Source organism: Musa acuminata, chromosome BXJ1-7 (assembly GCF_036884655.1).
Source record: "Musa acuminata AAA Group cultivar baxijiao chromosome BXJ1-7, Cavendish_Baxijiao_AAA, whole genome shotgun sequence".
NCBI classification, from domain to species: Eukaryota; Viridiplantae; Streptophyta; class Magnoliopsida; order Zingiberales; family Musaceae; genus Musa; species Musa acuminata.
Window position 1 is genome coordinate 37,667,384 of NC_088333.1, and position 23,607 is coordinate 37,690,990.

Consider the following 23,607-nt stretch of genomic DNA (forward strand, 5'->3'; position numbering starts at 1 on the left):
ATATTTCATTCCGTCCGGTAACGGGCAGTCTATGTACCGGTAAGTTAATGGACCGGTACATACCGTCCGTACCGGGCGGTATTATTCGAAATTGCATACCTTGGTCCAAAGTTCATGGCTGAATCACTTCAAACTACTTACACTAAATCTTGTATGTACTAAAGTATGCAGTTATTCTAACATTTCTATATTTGTAATGGGCAAGAAACTTGATTAGGATGCAAACCTGCTTTCAAGCTAGCTTGTATTCCTCCTTTTGAATCACTTCAAAGTTCAAACTAATAACACTAAATCTTGTATGTATTAAAGTATTCAGTTATTTTAACAGTTCTAATTTTGTAATGGGCAAGATGCTTGATTAGGGTGCAAACCTGCTTCCAAACTAGCTTGTTTTCCTCCTTTTAATCCTTTTTCTTTTTACCCTTTAACAAATAAAACAAAGTTTCTTCTCAACCTATTATAAGATTATATATACTTTACCATGGTTAAGAAAATTCATATGAACCTTCAAAGCTGTTCTCAGTGTAAAAATAGTTGTCATTTATGAAATCTCTCTACTCATTACACCATGAGGATCCACCCAAACATAATTAATAGAGAATTGACTACATGGATAATTAATTATCAACTATTGGAAGCAGAAAGTAGTAGCGGAAGGTAGAAAACCAATACCATAGTGATGTAAAACCAAAACTAAACTGCATCATTTTGTTTTAATTTGATAGTGATCTGTCCCAATGATCCTCCAGTGGTTGAGTAAATCTTCCAAAAGCCAATGAAACCTAAAAATTTGATGATGTAGATCTTACCCTCCCAGACCCCACATTGACAAAAGCCTAGTTCACAAGCCCTCTCCAAACGGAAAGAGACAACTCATTTGCTCAACTTTATTGTTTCCAATAGTGACTGGTTCAAAATTGGAGGACCATCAATGATCCATTTGAACAAGTCATCAAGAGGCAGCAACAATAAGAGACGAGATTCACCTAAAAGTAGGTTGTTTCGAAACAGAAAGCCAGAAAGCAGTAAAAGACTTTTAAAAGGACAAGCAGACTTGAACTTTCCTAGATCCCATATTGGTGCAGGAACCTCATGCACCTGGCTGCCTATTGCCAAGAAATAATTATATAGTCGAGTTTAAAGTCCACCAATTTGGTAGCATGCAGAAAAGTCACTAAAGTGGAACCAAGTTAAGCACTTCTAGACTAGTCAGTTTTGAACAAAAAAGGCCCAAAAGCAGTAAAATAACTTTAGATAATCACTTCGCTGAATTTTAAGGAATAGCACTACCATATAAATTTAGAAGCATCAACTAGTCAATGATGTTCAGTACATTTACTTGATTGCAGTTATATAATCTTCAAACTTATAGCCTATCAGAAGCAATTAGTCAAGGATAATTCTTTTAAAAGGAATGAAAATAAATCATGATATTTAAACCAAGGTTCGCAATACCGTACCATACCGGTATTTCGACCTGGGCTCGGTACCGGTATGGTACAGTATACCGAGTGGTACACCCAGGTGTACCGAGTGGTACACCCAGGTGTGCCGAGTACTGTAGCACCACCACAGTGCTACAGTGCACTCGGACCGGTAACAGGCGGTCCGCGTATCGACAACCTATCGGACCGGTACGTACCGCCCATACCGGGCGGTACAGTTCGGTACGACAGACCCTGATTTAAGCAATCAATGCAGAGTAGACAAAAAAAAAAGAGTATGACTTGATAATTAGAACCATATTATTTATAGGTGATGTTATAGCTTCAAAACAAAATTTCAATAATTGCTTAGTTGCTCTTCAATTCATTTGTTTTGCCATTTGACTCATCCTTTTCTTCCTTGTAGAAGTTCAAAAAGTAGCGAATAGAGAGAAGATGAGACATGAAGAGAAAGGGAATTATATTCTTTAAAAACAGTGCCTCCTGTTGCTAGAAATAAGAGCAAAACATGTTTGAGGACAAGCATGTGAATAAAATAAGTAACAAAACAATACTAGAATGAAAGACATCATATTTTTGGCATACCTACTGGCATCAGATGACCGAATGCCATAATGTAACGGACAAACTTTTAAACAAGATGTTGGATGTAATGCTTATGTCTGTCCGTTGTCTTTTGGCATGTTCATGCCTTGTACAGCAGATAGAGGGGCGGCCGAAGGCTAAATAGTCCCATGTTAGTTGGGTTGGTGGCCTTTTTAGGCTTGTAAATAAAGGTTGTGTCAAGTGGACACGAGCGAGAGCTTTTCGGTCTGTAATGGACCATTTTACCCTTTGTTGTGCAACTATTCAGAGCTTGTAAAGTCTGTTTGTAATTTGTATTGTCTATGAAGTGTTTTTCGGACATGTTTGCTTGTGGATCCCGATTGAGGCGTTCTCTTTAACCCGTTCTCTCTTTTGTTGGTCCTAAGGGACAATGGGAGGCTTCGGGGAGGCTGACCTTTGCGGACGGACGCGCGAGGGTGCCGCACGCCTTAGGCAAAACCAGCTAAGGTCGTGACATTATGGTATCAGAGCGGGACAAGCACTCATAGAAACACTTGACATGCAAACGTGGGGGACCTAACGGGGCTGCGTTGAGGGCAGTCAGCACACGCGCGACCGTTTGAGGGAAAACGGGCATGGAGATGTAGGGAAAAGAGTCGCTCAGAGGAGCGAGCATCCGAGATTGGCATTCAGAGGAATGGCCAACCCTTCGCGCAAGAGGCACCACGAGAACAGGCAAGCTTGGTTGAATTTGGAGCGCACAAAGGTTGGGATGGCTGAGTTTGAGCTACGGCTCAACGTTGACAACTATACTTGATGGTGCTCTAGGCAGGCGAGGCGCTTGGCAAGAATGAGACCATCCAAGGTGGAATGAGTTGCTCAACGACCAAAAGAGTTATGCAAAGCTCACAGAGGTGAGGGGAATTGCTAACTCGAAGAATTTGGTACTCATGCATGGGCTTGTATGCGGACGATGGAATGTTCGTGGCCATCCCAAGGCGGCCGAGACTCGGCGCCAATGGAGCATTAAAACTTTCTCTTCGGCATGCAAAGGATACGTCCGTAGAAGGCTGAAGTGTGCAACGAGTTCAGCATGTTGCTAGGCCTTGAGGGGTGCAGTGGTGGCTGTATTGACGTGGAGGCGCAATCTAGCAAGTGCGTTTGCAAGAGGCAGAACAATGCACAGTTTGTTCAGCAGATCGGAGTAGTCCAATGGGATGGTGGTCTCCAAAACGAAGAGAGATGTTGCTCCAACGAGACAGTTATCCAGGAGGGATAAGTCTCGACACTCCAGAGGGAGAATCATGTGAGACGGACTTCACATGTTGAGGAGGAGTACCTCACAAACAACAACTCCACGAAGCTCAATGGATCGAGCAAGCAGCGAGGAGTTGCCGCATGATCTCGCTCGAGAGAATGCATTGGTGGATGCATTGCGAGATCAAGTGGGGGAGCGACCTGAAACAACTTTAATGAAGGCACACTTAGAGTCGATATGGAGATCGGACTCAAGGGAGGGTTGACCCGTGGAATGGTGGGCGCGAGGGCCACCATCGACTCAATGCAAAAAAGAGGAGCGGAGCAACTCGGGTGTAACTTGGCGAAGTACCCAAGCCGCCTGAAGGGAGCCAGCAGAGAAGTTGGAACATGGAGCAGAAGCACAATGCTTTCCTTAGATAGAGGTCAAAGACATGAACTCTTGCAGAGGCAAGGGTAGGATCATGTTGTTCCATGGGTCCTTCATTTTGACGGAGCGGACTCATCTTGCATGGTGCCAAAGACGAAGGGAGCTTCTGGGCACATGCACCTTATCTCGGAGGAGCATTTGATGGAGGAACTAAGGCGACTCAATTTGCGGAGGCGAAGTTGGGTTCAGGAGGCCTTAGCACGGGGCAAGAGGACGCAGAGGCGGCTACTCTTGAAGAATATGCCATAGTGTTGCCATTCAAGTTGCCATGAAGGAAGCAGTGCACAGCGGAGATTGTGCTAGTAGGGGCAGAGGCCCAGGATCCAGACAATGGTGCACAAACTATAGTGAAGTCGGTGGACTTCGAGAGCTACTAGGCGACGGACTGTCCTAGATCGGTGCTTCATCTAGGTGTGACCCTGGAGTGGGTGGATGAAGGTCGATTGCCAGAGGAGCGAACAAAATCGAAGGTGGAAGGGACCCTGCGATGTATTGGCAGAGGCCACACATGAAGGGTTCACAATTCGAGTTTATTCCACAAGGATCAGAATGCAATGGAGATGTCACCAGGAGGCGACATGGTGCAGCGGATCGTGGTGGGACAGTTCGTGGCAATGCGATACACACAATCCGTCCCGTGAGGGATGAGATCATATGGAGGTATGATCGGGAGCTACTGGGAGCTCCGCTTTGGTGAACAACACGACGACAAGAAGGGCTATGGATTCAAGGAGTGAAGGCCATGGTACCGCAGAGGCGGGTCTTCCGGGCATGCACCGAATTTTGCATCGGATGAAAACCTTGGTCATCAGCATATGGGGGCTGGGTTCCACCAAGGGAAAAGTTCGAATGCAAGTACCAGTGAGTTCCATGGGAGGGACTTGATCATGCAGAGGTATGATCGAAGCAACTGGAGAGTTGGATTGCTCCAAAGCTCATATTCGCTTAAGGGAGCCCGACAAGTCAGAGGACAAGGTCGAGTAAGCGAACGTTGCTACCAAGGAAGCTAAGGAGAACAGAATCGGTGCAAACTCTACAACGTGATGGTAGAGGCCATGCATGGGAGTTGCAGTCTGTCTTTCCATCGACCAAACGGACTGCTTGGAGAACACAGAGGTGTTGAAGCAGGGGGTCGAAAGGGGCGAGGAAGCGACGATGAGTCCAGAGGGACTTAGCTACCCAAAAATCAAGCATCAGTTAGAATGGAGATGGACTCAGAGGAGTGCCACAGAGACATCTCTACTGATTGTGAAGAAAAGGGATACAGAGGCGAGGCGACGGATAGTAGGGCCATGGGCATGGCAGCGCCATGGTACCGCAGAGGCGGGACTTCCGTGCAAGTCATTGATCCCTTGCTCTCACGGAGGGAGAGCGCTTGGTCGTGAAAGGGGCTGAGGAGGTGGAGCATGTAGAGGCAATCTCCAAGTACCGAGACAAGGCTGAAGGGCAGAGGCCAAGAAACTTCGTAAGACCGGTGTCAACAAGTTTCTCATCAAGATAGCCGTAAGTGAAGGACTTCGGGTCATGCAAGAGTGCACGACCAAGGAACGAAGCAGGCAGTACGCGGTGCTGTACCTTTGCTACTCAGTGGAGTAGGCGACAGGGTTGATGGAGAAGATGGTACAATCCCAGAGGCGACCTCATCTATCAGAGAATTACTCCAAGTTGGGGTGAAAACTTCCTGCATTCCAGAAGTTCAATGGCTTTGAGAAGGTGAATCACAGTAGCTAACTCAACGCAAGGAGTGCAAACACTTCGAGTGCTTCAGAAGTGTGAGCAAAGAGCAGGCAAAGGCTAGTAACCAGCTCGATGCATGAAGTACAACCTCGAGGAGGCGGGCGAAGTCAAGTAACCTTTGCCTTCTCAACTCTTAAGAGAATGGGCGAAACCGAGTACCCCAGTTCTCTTATCTATCCAGCAGAGGAGCTCTGCACAAGTTCAAAGACCCTTCGAAGATAACGGAAGACAATAGTTGTCAAATCCTCACCAGCGGTGATCAGTGCTACTGAGAGTAGATTGTCCGCTTCATTTCCCAACGAAATGCCAATCGAAAGCGGAAGTGATGCGAACCTACTTGGATGTGACAACTAACTAAAAGAAGAGTCAATGAGCAGATTTTGTGGAGGAAGGACCCAAAACTTCATAAGTTTGCGAGGCGATGCTCGTTAAAGCTCCAACAAGCATCCACCCAGTTCAAGCAACATGTGGAATTTTTGAGAAACTGGCGCAGTAAAGATGGTCTTTTCCTTCATCTGGCGGATCCGCAGGAATCAACAAGGATCAACACAACTCAGCCAACCCCCCACACCAGAGTCAGAGTCATTGGTGAGTTGAAGCAGCATGGCGGATCAAAGGTTCGACTACTCAGAAACAGCAGCGGAGAGCAGCTGGGAACCAGGAGGCGCATTGCAGCTGGAGCAGAAGATTGAAGACTCAGCAAAGGCGAAGAGTTGCAGTGTTCACAAAGGCTTCGACGAGGACGTCGAAGGGATAAGTGGGGGAGAATGTAACGGACAAACTTCTAAACAAGATGTTGGATGTAATGCTTATGTCTGTCCGTTGTCTTTTGGCATGTTCATGCCTTGTACAGCAGATAGAGGGGCGGCCGAAGGCTAAATAGTCCCATGTTAGTTGGGTTGGTGGCCTTTTTAGGCTTGTAAATAAAGGTTGTGTCAAGTGGACACGAGCGAGAGCTTTTCGGTCTGTAATGGACCATTTTACCCTTTGTTGTGCAACTATTCAGAGCTTGTAAAGTCTGTTTGTAATTTGTATTGTCTATGAAGTGTTTTTCGGACATGTTTGCTTGTGGATCCCGATTGAGGCGTTCTCTTTAACCCGTTCTCTCTTTTGTTGGTCCTAAGGGACAATGGGAGGCTTCGGGGAGGCTGACCTTTGCGGACGGACGCGCGAGGGTGCCGCACGCCTTAGGCAAAACCAGCTAAGGTCGTGACAATAAGGTACTTGCAACAATTAATATGGAAATAACTAATTTACATTTGACATATGGAGAATCTCTATCAAACGCCCCTATCAGCTATATTCCATCAATTGATACCATCTATCGATCAAAGATAATTAGTTTTTGCCTTTTTTGTTGATGATTTTCATGATATTTTAGCTCTTCAAAAATATGAGAGTGCTGCCCTTTGGAAAGATACTCACTTGTCACAAAGTTGAAAGTTTTTGCATTGACTGCAGACCCATCGTGTCCCAGATACCATAAGTATGCAACAATGGGTGCAAGCATACTGCAAATGGACCATTATAAAATCTTCCTTCATAGGGCATATGGTTTCACCAAGCTGTATAAAGAAAACAAATATAGTTAAGTTAACTGGACATAATGGACTCAGGAAAATTCTCAAAATAATTAAGAAATAAGCAAGACACATGATCAATTTGGCTCCATCAAACAACCCAGCAAATATTCTACAAGACTGTTATAAGATGATATGAAGATGAAATTCTCAGTTACTAAATAATGAAGACCCAAGTAAGAGAAAATACTTTTTGCATCAACAATGCATCCTTAGAAGCGTTTCCAGAAAGATCAGTTTGACCAACAGCTTTTAAAGCCCTTTTCATAATAGTCTTTTTCGTTTTTCCTTTCTTTAGTTGTTTTCTACAATCTTCCTCGTGGCGAAGTTGGGTAATCATATCCTCAGCTGCACCAGGCCAATAATCTCCATCAAAATATGGCAAACGAGCTGCGGTTACTTTAGCCTTGCTCTCCCCCATAGTTACAAAGAAATGATCATACAAGTTAGTCAGGTCAACTGCAATATTCTCCTTAGCAGCTTTTCGAAGCATAGTTAAGTACCTGACAAAGTTTTAAAAAATAATGATAAAAAAAACGGAATCAAGAAAACAATACTTACTGAAGGAAAAAGATGACTAGAAGCTTTACCATTCCCTGAGTTTGTCAGATTTTGGGGTCTTCTGAATCTCAGGGTGGCAGTACAGTATGTAGTCTTCACCCTTCAAAGGAGGGCAAGCCCAAATGTAACAACTGGTGAACCCCCGTTTCTTGCAATATTCAAGATATCCAATCTGTAAGGGCACATAATCATTTATCACTCATAATGGGACCGAAACAGGAGACTCAAATTACACCTTATCATCATTGCTTCTGGAGGAAAAAACATGTAATCACCAAAAAAATATGGAAACAGATTAATTTTGAGAACATCAATAAAAAGGCTAAAGAACTCCAAGTACCAGAATTTCATGATAAACAAAAGTCCGTAAAGCTTCCCCAGTCACTGTTTTGATTTCAGGCCTGAAGTACTTGACGGAATCTAAATATGAAAGATAGACACGCCGTTGGTTAGGGAAAGAGCATTCTGAACTAAATTCTTGAACATACATCCCAAATAGGCATACTTCTACACCTTCTATCTTCTGAAACAACAATATAGCCTGAAACAAGGGTCAGTTAGTTTAGAGTCTTTAGACTATGTAGATTTCATCATAAACTTGGAGCTACTACTTAAGATTTTTTTGAAAGTTTGGTTAATCTATTTCTGCAGAGTAGGACAATAGGAATCATGCATTCCATGGTTTATCAAGTATGTAGCTTTTGTACCTTGGATTTATAGGGAAACTCTTTAGGGTAATTTTCCTCCTGAAATATCTCGAGAAATTGCTGCTTTACTTCCAATTTTTTGTCAACAGATGATACAACCCTAACTACAAGCCCTTCAGCTGATGGCACCTGATATATGGAAAAGAAGTAATAATTTTAAAACTATAATGAACAAGAATTTACCATTTCTGTTTAGAAACAAAAGAAGCTAAAGGAATATAAAAGCATGATAAACTTGCTTACTAATGAGTTAAACATGTCTGTACATTAAATTTAGTTGATGACTAAAAACTCAGGACAACAATAGTTCAATTAGGTAAAACTCCACTATTATTAATGGCTGATGAGATCAGCCCTAAATTGATATGCTCATATATAGGCCATGAGCATAATGAACACATGCATCATTCTCATTGTCTAAGACTGATCCTACAGAAATAAAAGCATGTGATTATATGAAGCAGCTCATGGATAGGTCAAATGTGGCTCTTGAATATGCTGAGTTATATCAAGAAAGGGAAATCATTGGTTATGTACCTAAATTAAAAGTGAAATAGAACTTAAATAATTAATCCATCAAAAGGTGAGGGCACAAGATTCATGCCATTATTGGTTTGTAACTCTCTCCATAGTTAACATCATGGCATGTGAATAACAGTAAACCAATTTCAACATTTTCAGATTAAGTAATGTATAAATAAGACTTAACTAAGACCAAACAGAGAGTATTAATTATGATATGCAAAGCATAATTTATGATTGCAACACCAGATATTTTTTATTGGTCTCAGTCCACAATAAGGTTACTTCATTGTTAGTTGGATCATTCTTGGGTTTTGATGAAACAAGATCTCTGCATAGAGGTCTCAGGTTGCATAAGTTAAAATTCCTAGACTTACACTAGAGGAGTCTTGTGCAATGTGCATCATATTTGTAGGACTGGGACAGGTTAATAAGACTTTGGCTTTTTTTCCATGATCTTTGATAAGTGTTCTCTAAAATCTTGGAGTTGTTTTTAAGTTAGATAACTAGTTGTAGATTTAAATTTTTGGATATAATTCCGATTAAAGACAAAATAGATAAGATGTTCTGATCTTATATAGAGCCCTAATTCTTCTGATTATGTCAAGTTGATCAGTAAAGGATTCAATGATTCATGTAAAAAGTGTACCAAGAACACCTCGTGTCATTCTGCAGATCTCTTCCTTCTCACATATAATGTATGGCAGGAACAATTAAGAGTTCCAATGGAACTCATATTTTAACTAGCATGCAATGCAAGTTTGAAAAAGTAGGGCAAAGATAGAAAAATATAGTATGGGTATCAGAGATGAATCTGATCACAATAAAACCTGATGTTTTACTAGAAGCTAAAATACTAAAATGCAGGACTCATAGAAGATGGTTTATGAAGTGAACTATAGGTCCAGAAGTTATCAAGGTTCAACCAAAGTTATCTGGATTAGACATTTAAATGACATTAGAAATTACAGCAGGAATAGGAGAAGAAGAGAAGCAATATACGGAGAATAGAAGAACAAGGAATCCAAGCCACTGGTCAAACGGAGGTTAGTAATGCCATAGATGTCTGATCAAATGGAGGTTGTTTGGCACCATTTATGAACTATTACTAAAATATGTAGTTATACGATTTTGGCTATAGTTCCTAGAATGTCTTTCATGTCCATCAGAAGTGCAGACCAAACTGCAATTTGTAAAATTGAAAAGGACACGGAAACGAATCCCACTAACCTCATCAAAAGTTTTCCCAAGATGCCTGGATCTCTCTTGCCTCTCCTGCTTAAGCCGTTTAAAAAGCCGTTGTTCTATGTGATCACTGAGAAAAGTTCTTGGCAAATCTTTTGCACCAAGAACAGCACTCTGGGGCAAGGGCTTGCGTTCACCACTTTCTATCTCCTGCATGTAGCAACTAGGGCAAGTGTATTCGGCTTCTCCATCATTTCTTCGACCATTAAATAGAGCACATATTTGATGTTGCCAAGTTTCACATTTATCACATTGCACCCACTATTATAGAACACAGATGACAAATCTTTAAACTTTTGCATAGTAGGCTCTAAAACCCAAAAAAGATAAGAAAAGAAAAGGAAAAGGCCAAAGAAAAAACTTACCCATTCTTCAGTTTCCTCATCATTTCTCTTCTTCTCAAGCTTTGTCTTTAAGAATGTAGATCCTTCAGCTTCTATAGTGTCACCTCGAGCCTCATTATAGCATGGTGTACAAACGTAGAGACGGGTTTCACCACTTCCAATTGTATAATAAAATGCATTTCGCTTTATTCGAGCACCACATCGAGAACAATATATTGGAGGGGGCTCAAAAATGAGTTTTTCCACTGCACAAAGCTGGCACGAGTTCTCAGTCATCAAGCGCTCCATTGCTTGATTCCTTTCAGCTTTGGCCTTACTCTGCAGGAAAAAGAAAAGAACGAACTAACACTAGTTAGTTGCATTGATTGACATGAATAATCTTACATGCATTTTCCAAAGAAATGAATAATCTGATACACACCATGTGGCATACGTGTAGCCAACAACTCAAAAGAATGATACCTTTGAATAATGCACAAAAAAATAAATAAGCAGTGACACAGGCCCAAACCCCATCTTAGTTTACCATGTATAACTTCCTTATCCGTTTAGGAAAGCCTTATTTGATTGAACAAATCTTTTCTTCCTTATTGTTTTTTTAATCTGCATACGTTATTAAAAACTTACAAACTGGATGAGGCCATTGTTGAAAAAATGGGAACCTCTAAATTTGGCAAATAGCTACGAGGGTAGAAAAATTACATCCCAGGTATAAAAGGACAGTGGAAGCATCATTAAAGACTTGAATTTTATTGACAGAATATTGAAACAATTAGCTTCTACTCTCCAATTTCTACAGGAATTTTGGTATGAAGTGTTGTTGACACTTAATGATCATAATTATCTAATGTTAATTTGAACTACAGGCTGTACAAGTTATTAAAAAGTTATCATGAATATGAGACAACCTGATAAACATAGATATTACGTCAAGTGAGTGTACATCAATATATTAAGGTGTAGTAGCCAAAAGACTTTTGATTATGTTAAAAGATGTTAAAATATAATTGGTTCTGCTAGTTGCACACAATCTCCTGATTTGTCCACACTGGCTATTAAGATGACAGGATATCAGATGGCATATATAATCAGCACCTTGTCACGGACATGAGAAAAATGCACATCACTGTTTGCCCCAAGAAAAAAGAAATATCATTAATAGACTTATCTAATAGCCTATTAATTTGGGATCACTACTATCAAGTTCAACCTTCATCATATTTCCAAATAGATGGTCAATGGGGAAGAAAGATAAATTCATGTACCACTGGCTGCTGCAATTATCATAATTTTATAAGGATAATGGTTCTAATTATTGGATTGAATAATTTTGCACAGCATATTTACAGTAATGCAGCCCAATACTTGAAGTGCTACAGAGTGCCATGCTGGCCCATAGACCAGAAAGCTATCAACATGCACCATGCTAATTTATGTTGGAAATACTAATACATGTCCAGCCAATTAGCCTTTGCCCAGTGGAACCATATTTGGCACAACCAGTTGCCACAAAACTATAAGCCATGATTAAAAAATATAACAAAAAAAATCCTTTCTACCAAAGATGAAGGCAGATGCTGAGTTTTCTAATTATATTTCAGCATGAACAATGTGGTAAAATGGAATTAGTAGATGCAACAAATGCACCGAAAAAACAATGTAAAATTTGCCAAACAAACATGCCCCAAAAGTTAAAGAATTTGTTCGTATTTATTTATTCAATGGTTCTAGAACTGACAGCTTATCCTTTAACCAATTATCCAAGATATAAGAAATACTTTTGAGTCATGGTTCAGAATACCAATTGGACTAGCATGTACTAATGCAACCAAGCACCATTAATGGACTATAAGTGCCTTTGGGAACACATTTACATTTTTAATGTGCATTTTAAGAAAATGATTTGAGTGAATGCATAATTATAGAATGACTTAAGTGTTTGATAAACAATAGATGAAAATTGTATTCAAATATGCATTAGCATAGGTGTTGTTTGGTAAAATTGTTTTTCAAAAGTCCATTGAATACTTTGTGATAAATTTACCCTTCTAATATTTTTAATATTTATTCAAAAATGAATACATATTTTTCATTTAAATTAATAAGTAAATAAAATAAATTAAGTAAATGAATGAATGTATGCAATCTTATAAAAAAATTATTGTATGACTTAGATATATAATAAAGAAAACTATATAATCATATATATGGATGCCAAATAACCTTTGAAAAGAAATAAATAAAATTTCACCTTATCGAACACATAAATCATGTTGGTTAGGGGAGAAATCGAGAGAAGGGGAGAGGAAATGAGGGTTAGGATTTCAATTATATAGTGATAATTTTTTATTTTAGGGTAATTTGGGAAATTGAAAAAAATTCATTAGCATCCAGCAAATGCTAAAATGCTAATGTTATCCTAGGGTAGCATCAGAATTTGGGCATTTGCAATGGGGCCAAATGTGATTTGAAAAAAAATTATCAAACATCAATTTATATTTAAAATGTGCATGGGGCCCTCAATGAACATTTCAAATATATCCCCCGATGCACCATATAAGCTCAATACCACTCAATTCACTTTTTTTTCAATAAGCAATGCAGATCAATAGACCACTCGGTGTCTTGGTAACATATGAGTCTGACCTTTCACTGAAAGCGATCTAAGACCAGTATTTAAAGCTTTAAATAAATATCTTTAAGAAATCTCATAGACTCATACAACTGACAATCAAATTGCTACAAAAAGTCTTCAAAGTTTTCACTGTTGCATTTCAAATTCAACAAACATGTCTAGAGATCAACCAGCAAAAATATGAATTATATTGAACATCCAAGTATCCAACAATTTCCATTTAACGCAAATACACACTCAAATATGTGCTCAACATTTAACACTCTCTATATGCAAGTGTAAGACTGCATACTGATTTTTCACATACCCCACATAGACATAGCTGGAAGCCTTGTGCACTCCACCATACTTATGTAAGCTCAACATCTTCATGTTTTTAAATTGACAATTAAAATTCTATTTAAGGCAGTAAACTATATCACACTCATCCAAACCCTATTAGTGCAGGAATTCCGAACAAAATAGTTTAGTAAGGCCAAAGGCATTTCAATAGTGATACAAACACACGAGCCCTTTATAGAAGTACCAAACAGTCAACAATGTTAAGGCTTAAGCATAAAAAAGATATAAGCCACTTAACTAAAAGAAGTAGAGAAACTATTAAGTGAAGAGGAACAGCAAGTAGTTATCTTAAACAATCATTTAAATAATGGAGAACATAAGAATGCTGTTATGCAGATACAAGGGTATCCAAAAAAGGGGAAAATCCATAAATGGGCTTTGCCAAGCTAAAAAATATCTTTGTCAGTTGAAATATGAAAAAGTAACACAAGAATAATATTGAGCATGTCAAAAACTTAACCTGACCAATCCATTGCCTCAGACCAATTATATGCTCCTTAATTTGTTCCGGAGTGAACAATTCAATCAACGAGACTCCTTTGATCTTTGGCTTCCCTGATTTACTTACAGTTACTTGGTCTGTTGATTGGTTATCTGGATTCTGCTTGACTCCAGAGGCAACCTGATCCAACAGCATATCAACTACCATAGTTTCCTGCTTGACATGAGAGTTGACAGAGTTAGAAACACTGTTGTCCTTTTCACAGCTCGTAAAACTCATATTCTCATTGATATCACTGCCAAAAATTGGTAATTTTTCTTGTCCAGGACCAGAAGGTTCTTCCATTTTAACAATGACCTCAGAATTAGCAGATATCTTCACAATGGTTTGTTTGCACTCTGGGGCCTGTGCCTCCTGGAAATCATATTGCTCATTCCCAGAAGGAACACAGACTTGCAAAGCTTCACTGTTAGGAAAAAGAGATATATTTTGAATCTTCACGCGCTTAGATGCAGGCTGACTGTCCTCGGAATATTCAGGAGGAATTGTATCTGTTTTTATTCCATTAGCACATATTTTTATTTCACTCATCAAAACAGTATCAGACAAAGCACAAGCATGTGCCTTATAGTTTGCTGCTATACGATCACGTACTGGAATGCAGACAGGACAATCAGCTGCTTGGCAATTACGGATATGCTCGACAAGTTTCCTAGATTGGAAACAACGTGGAAACTTACACTGCTCACTGTTACAGATATCCATATGCACAACTAGCTCCTGAGCTTTTGTGCAGTTAGCTTCTTTACACAGTCCCTTTATTGATGGACACCTGCGAGCATGATGCAGAAACAATAGCCACCTCATTTGTTTCAAATAATTATGTTGCCTCATAGATTTGTCACGTCTATAATTCACTTCTCTAGCAGAGAGATGAGATTGCGGAGCTTTATTTTGACCTGTTCTTCTTTGATGAAGCTCCTCCTGAAGTTGGCATGATGGTTTCTCTGGCATTTGCGCTTTCTGTAATGATTGAGGATGCCACTGAAACTGCATGAGTTCTGCTTGCGATCCACTAGATATCCATCCAAAGTTATCCAAAACACCATCAGACTGCAGGTGTGGATGCAACAACTGCTGCGAGTCCTCTGAGACAGAAACTTGAAAATCTTGACAGCTGGGCAAGTAACCAAGAAATTGAGCACTTTTAGAATGACCTTCAGCAAAAGTATTTGGCTGGTGTCGAGTCTGTAATTCTGAAGATTGGACCTGTTGAGCTGCTGACAGACTCAAAGATTCAGAACAGGCCACATTCGCATGAGCAGCCACTAGCTGCTCACCAACATTTGAAGTCATTGAAGACTTTCTCAAAGGACCATTCTTTAGTGTTAGTTGTTGGTTCTGCATGCTTTGCTGATGTCTCTGTGGTAGTTGGAGCTGGTTATGAACAAACTGTGCATAAGCTTGATTAGGCTGCTGTGGAGATTGCTGCAAATGCTGTTGTGATTGAAGCAGAAGCTCCGTGGTAGATTGGGATGACCGGTAATTCGTTTTCTCTGAATGATCAAGCAACTGAGGTCTTGTATTCAGAGGAAGTTGCATAGACTGTAAACTTGCATGATGATTTAGCAACCCTGAGTTTGCTCTTGACTGTAGATGCAAACTTACAGAATTCATGTTGTTCATAACAGACAAACCAGATGAATCAGATCTATGAAGGATCTCATCAGTCGTCTTCACTGTATAATCATCAGTAATCATAGGTGATATTTGTTGCGATAATGATGCTGCAGCAAAACAAAGCTACATCCTCTTAAGTTTTGTCATAAATAGCAAACTTATAATTTAATGACAGACAAAGTGAATTAGCATTAGGCTATGGTATTACACTTGCAACATCATATATACAATGGAAACTAACTACGTGAGTAGAAACTAGAGAAGCAAAAATGAATCGACAGCATTGCTTATCCTTAAAGAAGGAAATATTACTTGGCATCCTTGAATGGTGATGTTGCCGCTCAATGTTCTGCTGCAGAGGCTTTGGAGAACTAGCATAAATATTTGGGCTCAGGAAACTCTCAGATGCTGCAGGCCGACTTAGTTGCATGTTGTTCCCAATTAATCCTAATGCACCATTTACAAGTCCATTTGAGAACCCATAAGGGGAACTCTTGTGCAGAACATTGGACCTCATTTCAGCACCAATTTGAGCACCAAGACTATGCAATATATGGCTGCTTTGACTCGCAAAAAATTGCTTTTGTTGGAATGACCGAAGAGCCACTGTAGACTCAGTGCTATTAAATCCAGCTCCATCAGAAAACTCAGAGTTTGCAGATACTGCCTTTTGATTATCAATTGCAGGAGTTGGTATCATTTGACTAAATTGTCTTTGTATGCTTGTTGATGACATTACACTACTTGTGCATGAACCAAGACCAAAATTGGCAGCTTGGTGCTGGTAACCATTAGAAACAGTTCCTACAACAAATGTACATTCAATCGACAGGAAGAAAACCCCTAGGTTAATAACAGACTAACTAGACAAAAATTTACCATCTGAGGTATTGAGGGAAGCGTTATTTCCAGCATCAGTTGGACCATTTGTAGTTGATATTAAGTTTCCCATGTTTGCTGTGGTCTGAGTTGCAACAATAGTGCCGGTGGCAGTAATTGTAGGGTTCTCTAATTGAACTGAAGTTGCAGCATTAGTGCTGCCATTGTTCAATATACCAGGAGTTGGACTCGTTGTACTACTAGCGGAAGATGTGATATGATGTGATAAGGGCCGATTGTTGTTGAGAACATTCTTTATTACAGAGAATAAATGGTGTTCAACTGGTTCCAGAGCTAAATTCAAATAAATATCCTGATCACAGATCCATTCATGCATCAGATGGGCCATGAAGACTAGCACAGAAACAGAAACAGCTTATAATATAAGGCTGCCTCTGAAGACAGCCTTTTAGCTAAAGATAACTCAAGGATTTAAGCTTTTTTAAAAGTACTTTAAGTATACTAGTGTTTCCCAGGCTTAAGTAGCAAGCAGATGAATGAGAACTTGAATTCATAAGAGTTTCCATAGAGATGCAAAGAACTATTGGTAGAATAAAGTTACCCTTGTAGAATCCTTGAAGATGCGTTCCTCCAAACGCCTAACAACTTCTGGTAGCCTACGTACCCATTCTTCAGAAAGTGCTTGAGTTCTTCTTTGAAGAATTTTGTAGCTGGAACATCCAAGCATTTGTAATTGTCATAACAAAATGAAAAAGCACATATGTTGACAGTTAAGAGAATGCTAGACTATTTCAACACTAATAAATGAGACAGTGAATGAAGCCTACAATATCAAAATCTGTTAGCATCCACCATAATTCAGAAGAAACTTTCCAACTCTATGAAACTGATAGACTATATGCTCCAATAGAAACTGATGCAAAAGTATCTTATAGTGACTAGTTATTAGATTTCATGATACTCTACTTCCTAGTCACATTGCTTCAATGTGAACAGCAATAAACTAAGAACCAAGTCTACTTAAAAGCCAATCACACTGACCATATGGTCCATGCCATGGCATGATGCACAAATACCACTCTTATGGGAAAGTGCATATTTCATAACAAAAGTGCATTAGGACAAAATTTACAAAGCTCAACAACATTTGCCATATCATCCCACGAGTGAATTTCTCAAATTTTTTAGGTACAACTGCCATGTAATCTAAGAGGTGGTATTTTCTTTTTATTCTTAACACTACCAATTGGTATTACATGTTCAATACAGTGATTTAAAAAACGCTAGGCGCAAAGGTCCCAAAATGCCCGAGGTGTTAAGCGTTCACTTGAGTGAAGCGAGACGCTCTAAATTATTAAAATATAAAAAATATAATATAATTAATAAATATAATTATTTAAATAAAAATATGATATTAAATTAAAATATTACTGTTAACAGTACATTACTTACTATTAACAGTAACAGAGGAGTATAAAAGGCTCATTGATAATATAAAGTAGAAATCAACAGTGAAAAATGATAACAACAACGATGAGAAGCTGGCAATGGTAGTGACGGGGGATTAGTTTAAGACAACTATGGCAGCACTGCAAACGGCAACGATGGTAGTGGCGGAAACTCCAGAGGGCGTTTGTTAGTTACGGAGGAACCTATGGTCCTCTCCCTCAATAGTGGAAGGAACTGAACACATAGTAATGGCCGAAGGAAGCTACGGGCTATTGCTAGGCCGTCGAACCCGTCCGTCGGCAATAAAGGAAGGCTCGGTCCACTGTGTTTGCAGTGGAGGCAATGGTAGTAAGCATCGGCAACGAAGGCAAAAGCAACGCTAGGGTTAGCTCAAGGTCAAGCGGGCATGAAGGGTGGCTCTTGAGGGTAAGAAACTACGTTACTAACTACTGTTGAACTGAACCAAACTTAAGAAGTCTAGTTCGAGGCATATCAATACAACTTGTACTAGAATAATGAGAACAATATTCATGAAATTAAGCTTCTGTCTCAGGTAATATAATCTCTTATATTAACTATGCATGGTAAGGAAATAATACATATCACAATAAACAAAGAGAAACTAGAAAATAAGAGACAAATAGTAAGTATCCAGATTAATATCAGTTTCTAGTGATACTTAAGATGGTAAGTACTTGTTATTCTTGATATGTAGATATTTTACTTTAATTTTGGTGAGTATAATGTAGCAACAAGTCTCCATTAACACAATTTAATATGTCAAGCAAATAGATGCCTGCTTATGAATAATAAGATCCTATCATCTGAACGTATCACAGAGATGACATGAGTAAGGCAAAAGTGAGTCGAACAACCAGCCATATTTATGTTACAAAGTGTTATAGCCCCTAAGCTAGTTCCAGAAGATTATGACAATGGAAATGCCTGGTAAGATGCCAAACAATGCTAGCTTGTAGTTATTTCATGGTTCACAGTTTCTCATTTTCCTCCATTCCTTTTTCTTATTGCGGTGCATCTCCATAATGGCCTTGTTAAAGCATTCCAACATGGAATGACACCCTCAGTTTCTAGAGTCAACTCGTTTCACTGCAGTTTACCATAGCAACTACAGCAAGGTGCCTAGCTCACTGGTTCATATGACTAGCTCTAACAAGCCAACTCTGTTCCTAGTGTAGCTACCCTGCTTTAGCTTAAATGCTCAATATCCAAGTAGGCTTATAAATTTGATCATGACCGAGTGCTTTTTGGATTGTCTCGTTGGCAAGATAAAATGCTGGATCGACATAGGTAAATAATGGAGATCCCCACAATAATGACAACATAAAGCTGGATGTTTATATCCATGGTAACAGAACTAGCAATTTGTCACCTTGACTAATTGGCTTCTAGTCTAATGATTGATGTTATATACCTCCTATATAAGATCTATGATATACATGCATAAATTTATAAGACACAAAAAAAATATTACTTATGTCATATGTATGCATGTGATCAGAATATAAATACATCAGGAACTTCCTTGCAGTTTCTTTAGGTAATAATAGATCAGCATCAAAACAGATCAGACACATAAGTCATATATTGCAGAATTAAAAGTTCTGCTAAAAGGGAAGTTTCTTTGAAAAAGAATGTATTTTCTATTTACTGATACCACAAGGTTTTTCATTGAGCTGAACTGAACTCAAGATGTACAGTCAATAGCCAGGCAACAAAGTGAGACTAGATGTCAAGATGCATGCCAGCTCTAATGCTATGTATTATTTATCTTCATTTTGAATTTTATGACAACTTTGTTAGTTTATAACATGTGTACTGGAAGCAAAAAACAAAAACTTGACTATAACTAAAACCAACCAGCATTGGGCTGAGAAACCAGGTAACATATTAAGCTTGGATTGGAAAGCACATGCTAGCGCAATATTATGTTCTAATTCTGACTTTGGTATGAATTTTGAGGCAACCTGGATAGCTTAATTCATGCATTTGTTGAGTGTCAAAATGTTTCTTTGCTGGATATAAGAAAACACTTTTATAATGGGCACATAGACCAAGGTTTAGAGTCAAGGCCCACCAAAAGATCACTGTATGTCATGTCTGATGAAGTAGTATGCCATATCTATGTGTGCAGTCTGGTCTATCATACAAATTAGATACTTCTTTGAATTTCTTCATGTAATAATAAATTGGTATATGTAATAGGTCAGAAACATAAGTTGTATACTACAGAAAAATGGTGTAAAAATGTAACTAAAGAAGCTCTCATCTTATAAATGACACCATAAGAAGTCTTCCATTGAGATGGACAATCAAGAAGCCAAATAATATGCTAAGCCTATATGGAAGATGCAGCTAGCTCTAAACCTATTCTTTAATTTTTACAGTTGGTTTGACTTTTAAGATGACTAAGTTATCTTTGCAATAATAAAAAAAATTCTAATAATCAAAGGAGGATGGCCAGAAGCAAAGCAACATGTTAAGCTTGGATAGAAGCAGACAAAGGATACATATAGCAGGGAAACATTGCACCAAAGGGTAATTGGACAACTGATCCCTTGAACCGAGGCAAAAATACCTCCAGCTGAAATAAGATGCCAATTAAAGTTGATGAAGAACAATTAGTGCTTTCTTCCAAGTTCATCACCAAGGAACTCCTAGTCTAGGCTACATCATCACCTTAAGTCACCAAGGCTATTGGATGACACTGAGAATGCATGCCCCATAGTGAAAAAGAAAGAACTGCTGAAACAATTGCAAAGTTGTAAGATTTGCTTACATCTTCTGCCGCATGCTAGAGCGAACATTCTGAAGTTCAGAATCCATGGGTCTTGGTCCAAGACTCTGCATCTGAGGCATCAAGTAACTTCCAAGCTGCTGGGATGGGACAGACACTTGTGTGCTAACTTGGGTAGACATCTGGGTGGAAATCTGCCCAGACAAATGAGCATGAGCAGTCATCTTCCTGCCTTTCGGTACAACAAGCTGGAAACATTCAAGTGCCAATCATAACAATAAAAACCATCGGAGATGAAGGAGCACGGGACTTTTGCTGACGATACAATATTCTCAAATCCCAATACTTAGTGGAATAAAGGCTGTTAACAACATATTTGCTTAATCCATTGAGACCCTGATAAGCAATCTGCAAAGTGATCAATTTCAGCATAGATCATGCATGAAAGTAAATGAAAAATGTTGATAAGTAAGTTGCCTAGCGATAATAACATGCACATAAAATGAAAGCAATAAATAAACTACTTCATCGACACCATACGCCTTTCTAGTTCTGAAGTGTCTTTCGTCCACACACAGCTCATCACAATCAAAAGTGCAGCTTAAACAAAAAATATGATCCTAAGCCCTTCAACTTTCCAACCATCAAAAAACAAAAAACAAAAAAAAATCTACACACGAAGAAGAAATGTCTGGGGCATATCAATGAGCCCTAAATTGGATAGAGTTAAACACCAACGTCAATGGCTCACTGCCACAGAGGCTCAAACCATACGCTAAATTCCAGAAGGAGCTCGATCGCAAAAAGTTACAAATTCTCTTTCCACGATCAAAATAGGACGGTCAAGAGAAGCAAACTCCACATTTGTATCAACGGCCCCAAACCCTAGCTAGCGTAGTATCGATTAAATTAATGCTCGATAAAAACCTACAGTATGAGGCGGCACCGGCGACCTCCGGTACCATTCGTCGCCAGTGCATCAGCCGTGGGACGAATTACGGCGGCGGCGAACGGAGGGGAAAGCACGACGCCGAAGATGGTTTGATGAAGAACAACTCCGACTCCCGTTCCAAGATCCAAGGAGCCGGACGAATTCAAGCGAACGGGAAGGAATCGAGCAGCTGCCCAACCGGCTGAATTAGAATAAGTTAATGAGAACGCGAGGCAACCGCTCCTCTCCTCTTTTCCTCGCTCTCGATCGATAAATTCGATCTTTCGAACAACGCTTCGAGGAAACCTCGAATTGATAATTTCTTTAATTCTGATTTGGAGTTCTTTTTATTTGTTTATTTGTTTATTTTTATTTTTATTTTTTATTTATTTATTTATTTATTTATTATTATTATTATTATTATTATTATTTTGGTGGGCGAGTAAAAGAACTTCCTGAGATGAAATGGATTAGAACTAATATTTGGCCTGTGCCCGTGCTCGTATCGCATGGTGCTTAAATTATAGGGTATTTTACCTTAAAAGAGTCCCTAGTGTTATGTTTTAATGATGCTCCCCTGTTTATCTCGGAAGTATTTTTATTTAATAAAAATATCCCTCCCCCTCAACCAGAGGCATTTGATGGTTGCCATTGCTTTAGTCATTGACATCTTCTGCTCACTATGAGTTGTGTCACCCTTAATCCCACCTTGAGTGAGTGTCCTCAATGGATGAAGAGTGAGTGTCCTTAATACATATCTTATAATTTCGTTAAGGACAAAGATGAACATTATATGTACATGAAGGTAAGTGGAAGCGTTATCACCATCTTAGTGCTATATATAGATGACATTCCGATCATTGGGAATGATATAGAAATACTCTTCGAAGTAAAAACTTGGCTATGTAGACATTTCTTCATGAAGAACTTAAGAGAAGCATCATATATTTTAGGAATTCAGATCTATAGAGATAGAACCAAGAGGATGCTTGACTTATCTTAGTCCAGGCACATAGATATCATTGTCAAAAGATTTGGCATGAAAAATTCCAAGAAATGTCTCATATTGATGAGACATGTGATATCGCTTTATAAGAGTATATCCCTAAAGACTCCTAAAGAATGGGTAGACATAGATAGGATACCCTATGCCTCAACGATAGGATCTATCATATATGCTATGCTATGTATTAGGCCTGATATAGCATATGCTTTGAGTGTCACGAGCAGATATCAGGTGGATCCAAGCTTGGAGCACTAAAAAGTAATAAAGTATATTCTTAAGTACTTGAGAAAGACTAAGGATCTTTTACTAGTATATGAAGGTAGTAACCTCAGTGTTGAGGGTTACACAAACTCGAGTTTCCAATCCGATGTCAATGCCAACAAGTCTAATTCAAGGTATGTGTTCATCCTGAATGAAGGATCATTATGCTAGAAGAGTTTCAAGCAAGATATAATGAAGAATCATTATGCTAGAAGGATCACACAAAGAGATCGTGGCCTGAGGAGCTATAATAGTGGAAAGAGTTACATCCCAAAATAACATTATAGATTTATTAATAAAGTCATTATCTCATATCGTCTTTGAGCATCACAAGGGTTTATTGGGGATCAAATACATATGTGATTGGCATTACGTCAAGTAAGAGATTGATATATATATATATATATATATATATATATATATATATATATATATATATATATATATATATATATATATATATATATATATATATTGTGATGTGAATGAATTTGTACAATGGGAATCGAATCATGATGAAATCACGATAATGAGACTGATTCACCTTTAAACACAAACCCTAAATAATCTTGGTCATAGGTTACTCGAGAATGATATCAAGATAACCAAATAGACTAGTATGCTGTATACCCGTCCATATGATGGAGGACGTTGATCTTATAGCAGCTCGTGTGGGGAAACTAGTGATATAGTGCAGATGCTCATTAGAGAATGAGTTCACTAATTGATCCGCTTATGAAATGTTAGATGGTTGATGATACCTTATTATCAAACAACGATTCCGTTATCCTAGTGTACCAAAGATGTCTTGTATGAGTACTTATCTCTTTGATACCAGACTTATAGATCTAGAACTTTCATATCTAGCACAACTAATAATCGATAGTGATAG

The 23,607-nt window shown here is 38.9% G+C and overlaps 1 protein-coding gene across 4 annotated transcripts in view; it reads right to left on the reverse strand.

Moving 5' to 3' along the window:
- The window catches only part of LOC135679219 (probable histone acetyltransferase HAC-like 1), a 32,740-nt gene extending 10,977 nt beyond the window's left edge, over positions 1 to 21,763 (reverse strand). Inside the window, exons 1-13 of one of the 4 annotated variants that reach the window (XM_065192718.1) lie at positions 21,449 to 21,763; positions 20,560 to 20,711; positions 16,915 to 17,023; positions 16,353 to 16,665; positions 15,786 to 16,277; positions 13,812 to 15,580; positions 10,396 to 10,692; positions 10,016 to 10,291; positions 8,264 to 8,392; positions 7,897 to 8,097; positions 7,586 to 7,728; positions 7,186 to 7,498; positions 6,841 to 6,980 (exon numbers count right to left, since the gene is read on the reverse strand). In XM_065192718.1, coding sequence (XP_065048790.1) covers positions 6,841 to 6,980; positions 7,186 to 7,498; positions 7,586 to 7,728; positions 7,897 to 8,097; positions 8,264 to 8,392; positions 10,016 to 10,291; positions 10,396 to 10,692; positions 13,812 to 15,580; positions 15,786 to 16,277; positions 16,353 to 16,665; positions 16,915 to 17,023; positions 20,560 to 20,699 — 4,322 coding nt within the window. In that variant the 5' untranslated portion in view covers positions 20,700 to 20,711; positions 21,449 to 21,763. Of the gene's footprint in view, positions 1 to 6,840; positions 6,981 to 7,185; positions 7,499 to 7,585; positions 7,729 to 7,896; positions 8,098 to 8,263; positions 8,393 to 10,015; positions 10,292 to 10,395; positions 10,693 to 13,811; positions 15,581 to 15,785; positions 16,278 to 16,352; positions 16,666 to 16,914; positions 17,024 to 20,559 lie in introns of those variants that run through there. The other 3 variants (XM_065192716.1, XM_065192717.1, XM_065192719.1) reach the window with 3 other exon arrangements.
- Between the last annotated feature and the right edge of the window lie 1,844 nt (positions 21,764 to 23,607).